General features: G+C 60.7%; 1 protein-coding gene across 3 annotated transcripts; it reads right to left on the reverse strand.

Annotated features, from left to right (window-relative positions):
* Positions 1–4,037: 4,037 nt before the first annotated feature.
* CPLX3 (complexin 3) lies at positions 4,038–8,345 on the reverse strand. 3 transcript variants are annotated; one of them, XM_021547234.4, is made up of 4 exons: positions 7,902–8,345; positions 6,899–7,109; positions 6,497–6,584; positions 4,038–5,264 (listed from the first exon to the last, which is right to left on the reverse strand). In XM_021547234.4, exons 2-4 carry the CDS (start codon positions 7,057–7,059, stop codon positions 5,040–5,042), a joined length of 474 nt encoding a protein of 157 aa, XP_021402909.1. In that variant the 5' UTR covers positions 7,060–7,109; positions 7,902–8,345; the 3' UTR covers positions 4,038–5,039. The 3 variants fall into 3 exon arrangements, with proteins under 3 accessions (XP_021402909.1, XP_085444629.1, XP_085444630.1); XM_085588503.1 differs by having other exon boundaries at positions 6,899–7,272; XM_085588504.1 differs by having other exon boundaries at positions 6,899–7,103; positions 7,902–8,341.

Genomic DNA, 8,345 nt, shown 5'->3' on the forward strand with positions numbered 1-8,345 from the left:
GGCCTGGTCTTCCTCTGGGGATCCAGCGGGGAAGAAGCTGCTCCTCTGGGAATCCAGTGAAGAGGCTGCCCTGGTGTCCCAAAAAATGCTGATTTTATGCAGGTAGGGGTGCTTGGCTCCTCCCTCTGGGTGGAGCATCTCCCAATGGGATGATGTAACTTTACCAGCCATGCAGTGAATCATCAATGGTCCATTAACAGAAGATCTGTCCCCGGAGGGAGACATTGTTCTTGGAAGAGATAAGAAAACTGCCCAACCTCCAAGGATGGCAAATAGAATACATGCTGATCTTACAAGCCAGGACAATGTTCCGCTGGTGCTGATGGAGTCGGGGTGGATGCCAGTGTCACCTGCACCGGGGTTTTTGGCCGCCCAAATGTCACCGAGGGAAGGTGTAGCAATTATCTGAGCAATGACAGCGTGCGCTGGGTATTTCACTTGTAACTGCTCTTATCAGGGTTTTTTCAGGGCCCTCTAGAATTCATTAAGGTTAGTAAGACATAAACTGTGCTAAAATAAGGAAGAAGAAAAGAAACTGAATTCCAAGACCACAAGAAAGAGGTGACAGGGAGTGGTGAGACTGTGACCAAGCACATGCTCTGAGCAGCGCACGCAGAACGTGTGGACGAGCAAAGACACCGGGGAGAAATGCGTCATCAGCGTGCACAGTAGAGTTAAAATGTATAAATAAGTCCATAATATAAACAATAAACGCTTCTACTGAATCAAATTGACTAAGCAGAGTCCTGGATTTCCCAGGGGAGGGTGGCACGAAGCCAGCGGTGCCCAGCCCGGCGGCGTGGCCTCTGTCGCTCAGCCGCTCAGGGAGGAGCTGCTCCGCTCCAGCCCCGTCCATGCCACCACCCAGCCCTCCCAGAGGGCTCTCCCAGCCCTCGGCCGGGTTGTCCCCGGGAGTGGCAGCTGGGTTGTCACCCGGCGGTGCCAGCGCGGGGGTGACGCGAGGTCGGGCACGCGATGGGCTGGGGAGAGCTGGGTCAGTGTGTGGAGCCAGCCCTGGGCTTTCCCAGGGCTCTTTAATCTGCTTTAATCCTGGTTGCTGGACCAGCAGTGGGGGGATGGATGGGCCATCCCTTCCCACAGCCACTCGCAGGGAAGTTTAATTGCCTGCAAAAAGGAGAAGGGAGATTCCCCAGCCTTCCCTGGCAGCTCATTTGTTTCAGCACTTTAACAATTGCTCATTTAATGCTTTATCCATCGGGGAACCACTCACTCACCACTGGGGAGGAGGAAGATCCTGCAGCCAGCTGAGGAATGGGCTGGTGCAGGAGGGCAGGAGTTTTGTTAATAAAATTTATGTTATTTGATCAATAAAAATTATTTTGTTTTATTGACAAAATTCCTTACTGCCAGCATCTTCCGGCAACCAGCGAGGCTTGCTTGGACAAACCCATCCCCATCCCAGCCCCATAGGTGAGGCAATTATCTAAGACCTATAAAAGAGGGAGGAAAAAAACCCATTTTCTGCTTTAATCCACACTTATTCTTTGCTTTAAGATTTTTAGTGCGTGTGTTGATGCCCGGAGCAGTTGTATGGCGTGGAGGCTGGAGGGATGCTCGGGATACAGCAGCAGGAACCACTGGAAACTGGGATGCAGCCCTTGGTGGGCAGGGAAACGGCAGGAGGGGCTGCCTGCCCCTGCTGCCCCCATCCCACATTCCTCCCTCCATCCAATCCTCCCCTCCCTCCATCCCATCCTCCCATCCCTCCATCCCATCCTCCCATCCCTCCATCCCATCCTCTCCTCCCTCCATCCCATCCTCCCCTCCCTCCATCCCATCCTCCCCTGCCCACCCCAGGCTGTGTCCCAGCCATGGGAGCAGGGACTCCGCCTCCTCCTCGCAGGAGCATCCTCGGAGCCGCCGGTGCTCGGCTTTGCCGGGAACGCTTTGCTGAGGCTTAACACGTCGCGGGAGCCGTGCGGGGGGAGCGGGGCCTGCCTGGCTTTTCACATGCCCGGGGGTCATGGTGCCTCCCAAAATAAACCCGCTGAGCTTCACGCGGCCTTTGCGTGGCGGCACGTGGGCCGGGAGAGCGGCGAGCACGGGGGGCAGGGCGAGGGGAGCCCCGGGAAAAGGTGCGGGACAGGATCCCGGCTGGCTGCGGGGGGATGAACCGCGGGGCTGCATCCCCGGCCCCGCGGCTCCCCGCTCCGGCGGGGATCCTGCTGGCCCGTGGGATGAGCGCCGGTGCATCCTTGCCGGGCAGGGAAACGGCAGGAGGGGCTGCCTGCCGCTGCTGCCCCCAGCTCGGCCTCTCATCCCTCCATCCCGGCCTCCCATCCCTCCATCCCGCCTCTCACCCCCATCCCGGCTTCTCACCCCCATCCCAGCCTCCCCTCCCTCCATCCCATCCCTCCATCCCATTCTCTCTTCCCTCCATCCCATTCTCTCTTCCCTCCATCCCAGCCTCCCCTCCCTCCATCCCATCCTCCCCTCCCTCCATCCCATCCTCTCCTCCCTCCATTCCATCCTCCCCTCCCTCCATCCCACCCTCTCCTCCCTCCATTCCATCCTCCCCTCCCTCCATCCCACCCTCTCCTCCCTCCATTCCATCCTCCCCTCCCTCCATCCCACCCTCTCCTCCCTCCATCCCATTCTCTCCTCCCTCCATCTCATCCTCCCATCCCTCCATCTCATCCTCCCATCCCTCCATCCCATCCTCTCCTCCCTCCATCCCATCCTCCCATCCCTCCATCCCATCCTCCCATCCCTCCATCCCATCCTCTCCTCCCTCCATCCCATCCTCCCATCCCTCCATCCCATCCTCCCATCCCTCCATCCCATCCTCCCCTCCCTCCATCCCATCCTCCCCTCCCTCCATCCCATCCTCTCCTCCCTCCATCCCATTCTCTCCTCCCTCCATCCCATCCTCCCATCCCTCCATCCCAGCCTCCCCTCCCATCCCGGCCCCGCGGCTCCGGCTCCGCTTGGAGCCCCGCTCTCCGCCGCGGGCTGCGCGTTGATCGCGCCTCGGGGCTGGGATTAAAGCAGCGAGGGCTGGGCTGGGGCCGTGCCTGCTGCCCGCTCTCCCTTTCCTGCTGGGGGATTAGATCAGCTCGGGCTGATCCTCATCAGGTATGATCTCCTTCCCGAGCTGAAGCTGCTCCTGCCAATCTCCCCTCCCGCTTCTCCCGGCTCCCAGCCGGGGCTGCGCTGGGGCTCTGATGGGAGCACACATCCCCGGAGCTGCTCGAGTCCCCTGGTCCCAGGGTCAGGAGGGCTGGGAGGATGTGTGTCCTCGCCCGGGCTGCCTCTGTCTGTCTGTCTGTCCCCTCGGGAACGGGCGTCAGGAGTTTCCCAGAGCTGCTTGGCCCTGGCACAGGATTATAAGGGAGCTGGGGGCAGAAAGGAATCTCTGGCACGGCAGCCCCAGCCGTGGCTTGATCCAACACCAGAAATAAATAAATAAATAAATAAATAAATAAATAAAAATAAAAATAAAAATAAAAATAATAATAATAATAATAATATCATCCGTTTCCCAGCACCCTCTCCTGTGTTTTCCTGGATGACCCATCCTCCCCTGCAAAACCAAATGGCAGCTAATCAGCTCCCACGGGATTTGGAGCGATAAATTCCCACCCCAATGCCAAGTTTTTTTTCCAGGAAGCCTCACCGCAGGAGCCCCCTGCCTGCCGGGATGCCGCCAGGGCTGGGGTTCACACCTGCACAAGCTCGGGCTCATCCCTGCAGCGTGTCCTTGCTTGGAGCAGTGCACTGGGCATGCTGCAGTGCCCCTGAGACTGAGCCTTCTGAAGGCTTTGTACTAAAATAGCCCAAAAAACTGCAGAAAAATGGGGACTTTGTTTGCTTTGAACCCAACTGCTGCCAACGAGCTGCTCGTAGCATCCCTTTGGTCCCAAACGTGGGTGCAACCAGGAGAGGAGCTTTCTTTGGGATTCTGCTGCCACAGAGCTCTCCTTGCAACTCCCATCCCTGCACCAGGAAGGGGCACCCCAAAACCAGGAAAATAGGAAAATTTGCCCGGGGAAACAGAGCTCAGGGAAAAAAGTAAATGCATAGACATCTCCTGGTATTTATTCCACCGGTTATAACAGTACCATGGCACGGGGACAGCACAGGAGGTGAGGGACACTCGACCGAGCACGGCACGACTACAGCACGACGAGCGGGAGACGGGGAGATATTCCCACATGGCTTTGTTCTTCTCCTGGCAGGAACAAGGACAGATGCCATCCCAGGAGAGGGACGCCACCGCTGCGGGCTCAGCTCAGCAACAGGGAGGGCTTTTGTCCCTCTCTGGTGTCAATTCGGGCTTCAGCACCCCCCTTCCCCCAGGGATCGAATAGCAGCTCCAAGGGCGCAGGGGTTGGTGTTCCTGGCAGGGATGGGATGGCGTTTCTCGGGTGATGGGGACGGGATGAGGGGAGGGGGGTGTTCCACACCCTGCCTCGTCCTTGCCAGGCAAATCAGAGCCTCCTGTGCGTTTCTAGGAGGCTGAGTGGAAACGCAGAGGCAGAGCCACACCGAGAGGCCACCACTCTGAGGTCAACCACACTCCGAGGTCAATCAGACTCCAAGGTCAATCAGACTCCAAGGTCAGACTCCAAAGTCAATCACACTTCAAGGTCAACCACACTCCGAGGTCAACCACACTCCGAGGTCAATCAGACTCCAAGGTCAATCAGACTCCAAGGTCAACCACACTCCAAGGTCAACCACACTCCAAGGTCAACCACACTCCAAGGTCAATCACAATCCAAGGCCACTCTCCTTCCCTGCAACCTCCCCGGCTCTGGCTGTGGACTCGCCCTGCCCGGGCACGGGAGGAGGCCTTGGGGTGCGGGGGGGACATGCTGGCTCTTGGCTCTAACCTCAGCCCGGAGAACGAAACGAAAGCCACACACCAGGGACATCTGGGTCAGGGACTCGAGGGGTCACACGGCTCAGGAGGACCCGAGTGACACACGGCAAGGGTGACAACGTGGCTGGGGTCCCCGCCGCAGGCAGCAGCCCCCGCCAGACCCGGCGCTGCGTCCCCTCCCTGCTCAGCCCCGTCACATCACGGAGCATTTCTCCGCCGACTGCTTCAGGTCCTCTAGCGTGGCCGAAGCTTTGTCCTTCAAGGAATCAAGGTCCAGGTTCTGGATGTTGCTGAGCTGGCCGATCACCGAGTTCTTCTCCTCCTCCTCCTCGTTGTCCTGCTCGATCATCTTGGCCAGCTCCTTGGGCAGCTCCACGTCACCTCCCACCAGCTGGATCTGGTTGTCATCCGTTTCGTTCTGGAAGGGGCCGGGAGAGAGTCAGGAGGGGGATGGCACAGCGGGAAGGGGCTTCTGGAAGCATCGCAGGAGGGGCTTTGAGCTGCCTTCCCACTTAAAGGACCATGTGGGGAGGTCCCTGGGGGTGAGGGTGGGATGCTGAGGCAGCCTGAGGAGAGCCTGGGCACCCACAGCGAGGGGCGGGATGGAAACCCACGCGCAGCACCAGCACAGGCTGGTTTGCAGCTCGCCTTGCGGGGGGTTAGGCACATAATTAAACCAGGCTTGTGCTTAACGACTGCTCCCACCGGCGGCCGGGATCGGCTCCGAGCCGGGAGCCACCGGGAGACTCGGGGTGAGGCAGCCCGGCTGCCAAGCGGGATCAGTGATGAGCAGAAGAAACTTGTCAGAAGATGAGAAGGGACATCTTAACCACAAGAAGCAGTGAAAGGATGGTGGGGCCAGATCCAAATAAATCCCATTTTCCCCTGGAGAATTAAAAAAAAAAAAAATCTCCATCTTTTCTTTCTCTGCCTTTTCAGGCTTTTGGCAGGGGGGTAGAAGAATTTCTCCAGCTGTTTATTTCCTGGATATAAAAGGGGGGTGGGAAGCAGGGGGGGTGAATCCAGGCTGCCTGAACAACACCAAACAATCAGAGCAATCTCACTTGGCTTAGCTGACCCTTTGGAACTAATATTAGCCCGGCTCCAATTTGGAGTATTCACCACTGAGCGACTCTTCCTGAATAAAGGGTGGGTTTGGAGGCAGAAGAGCTTGTGACAATTCCAAGAAAGGCTGAATTATCCCTTGATTAAATTGTTTTCAGTGAATCGTTCATCGTGCGGAAATTCCAAAATCGGAGTTTAGGCGCGAGACGTTCTCCAAATAATCCGAGGAGAGGAGCTGGCTAATCCAGCCAGGAAGGTGCAGCCCTGGCTGCGCTCCCAGCTCCGGGGAGTCTGGGGTGAAGGTGCTTTTCCCTCACCCAGCCGGATTTAGGGGACAAAAGCGAGTGACAGGGAGATCAAGCAAGGCTGGGAGTCCACTCTCTCAGGCTGGTGGTCTGTGGTGCTCGGGGGAAGGAAAGGGGGCAAAATTTGGGGAGAAGGATGGTTTTGAGGGGAATTTATTTGCCTTTGGGCTTTGAGGCTCAAACCCCAGCCAGCCAAGGGGGTCCTTGTCCCTTCTGCTGACTCCAGAGCTCCATCCGGAGCTTGGCTCCCGCTGTGGCCCCGTTCCCGGCGCCGCCGTACCTTGGGGAGTCTGTACTTGTCTCGGAAGTGGGACCTGACCGTGGCTCTCTCCGCCTTGCGCTGGGCAAACTGGGCATCCCTCTCCATCCTGCGAAGCACACGGGGCACTTACCAACCCATCCCTGGGTTTACGCTCCCCCCCCAACCTCAGCACCCCCATTTTCTCTGAAAAGCCCCGCTTTCCCACAATTTCCTCCCCCCCAGCGCAGCCTGGGAGGAGAAAGCAATCCCATCTCCCGGGCGAGGAAGAGGATTAAGGGATTAGGGGGCTCATTAAACCCCCTCACGGTCCTGCTGTCCCCAGCGCCGGCTGCCCCATCTCCCATGGGATGTGGGAGTGCAGCGGGAGCATCCCCTTCCCGCAGGGACCCCGGCTCCAGCCCGTGCGCCGCCCGCACTCACTTCTCCTCCACCAGCTGCCGCTGGTACTCCTCATACTCCTCGCGGGTCATGCCCTGCGCCTCGGCCGGAGACTTCTCGCCCTCGCTCTTCTCCTCGCCGCCCAGGCCGCCCGTGAGGTTCTTCAGCTGCCCCCCCACCATGCTCTTCACCATGAACGCCATGGCCGCGCCTTCGGGGGGCCGGGGGGCCGGGGGGCAGCGCGGATCTGCAGCTGGGACAGCCGGGGTCACCGCGGGGGCCGGGCAGGATGGGGGTGTGGAAGATGGGGAACCCTCGAGGAGCGGGGCTAAGGGTGAGCTGGGGCGCCAGGGAGACGAGGGATGGTCGGTGCCGGGGTGCCGGGATAGGGAATCACCGGGAGGCTGTGGATGGAGCTGATGGAGAGGCGGAGTGCCCGGTTAGGGGGCGGCTGGGGTCACCGGGATGCGCTCCCGGGCAGCTGGAGAGGCGGCGTGCCCGGTTAGGGGGCGGCTGGGGTCACCGGGATGCGCTCCCGGGCAGCTGGAGCGCTGAGATCCCGGGGGGCTGGGGCAGCGGGCGGTGGAAGAGCCGGGATGAGCGGAGCTGGGCTCCTGGGCAGCGGGCAGGTTAGGGGCAGGTGGGAACCGGGGGAGATGAGCTCCGGGCAGGAGCCGCGCTCAGCGGAGCCGAGGTCGCGGGGAGCTGGGATCCGGGGCTGTGGAGGATGCGGGATCAGCAGAGCCGAGCTCACACAGCGCCGAATTCCCGAGGAGCCAGGATCAGCAGAGAGGAATTTCCCGGGAGGCGGAGTAGCGAGTGATGAGAAGCCGGGGTCAGCAGAGCTGAGTGCCCGGGGAGCTGAGGTGCGGGGTCACGGGGAAGAGGGGCTCAGCGGGGATGAATTCCCGGGATGACGGAGAGCTGAGTGCCCGGGGTGCCACAGCACCGGGCGGTGCAGGAGCCAGGGACGGGCAGATGGGTTCCCGGGGACCCGGGGCACGGGGCTATGGAGGAGATGGGGTCAGCGGGGATGACAGAGTACCGAATTCCCGAGGAGCCGGGACCAGCGCTCAGCGCAGCGGAGCTCCTGGGCCAGTGGAGTACGGAGCTCCCGGGATGCCGGAGCACTGAGAGATGGAGGAGACGGGCTCAGCGGAGCAGAGTTCCCGGGAGGTGAGTTGCCGGGACGGCGGAGTCCGGAGCTCCAGGGACGCCGGCGTCAGCGGAGCGGAGTTGCCGGGATGCCGGGAGTCCGGGATGCCGGGATGCCGGAGTGCCGAACTGCCGGGCTGCCGGAGTAACGAGTTGCCGGGCTGCCGGGGTCCGGGAGGCCGGGGTGCCGGGGTCCGGGATGCCGAAGCCGCTGCCGGGATGTGCGCGGTCAGCGGGGCCGCGCCGCCCGGCCGCCCATGGCGGAGCGGTCCCGGCCGGGAGCGGAGCGGAGCGGGCGCTGTGGCACCGGGGCTCGCTCAGCTCCGGTGTGTGT

This window comes from Lonchura striata, chromosome 10 (assembly GCF_050655825.1).
Source record: "Lonchura striata isolate lonStrDom1 chromosome 10, ASM5065582v1, whole genome shotgun sequence".
Taxonomy (NCBI): Eukaryota; Metazoa; Chordata; class Aves; order Passeriformes; family Estrildidae; genus Lonchura; species Lonchura striata.

Excerpts from the sequence above, each read along its gene's own strand:
- CPLX3 (XM_021547234.4), bottom strand. The coding sequence starts at position 7,059 with ATGGCGTTCATGGTGAAGAGCATGGTGGGGGGGCAGCTGAAGAACCTC. Across the intron at positions 6,585-6,898 it reads CGGCAGCTGGTGGAGGAGAA|GATGGAGAGGGATGCCCAGT; the intron begins GTGAGTGCGGGC and ends TGTGCTTCGCAG. Across the intron at positions 5,265-6,496 it reads ACAAGTACAGACTCCCCAAG|AACGAAACGGATGACAACCA; the intron begins GTACGGCGGCGC and ends GGCCCCTTCCAG.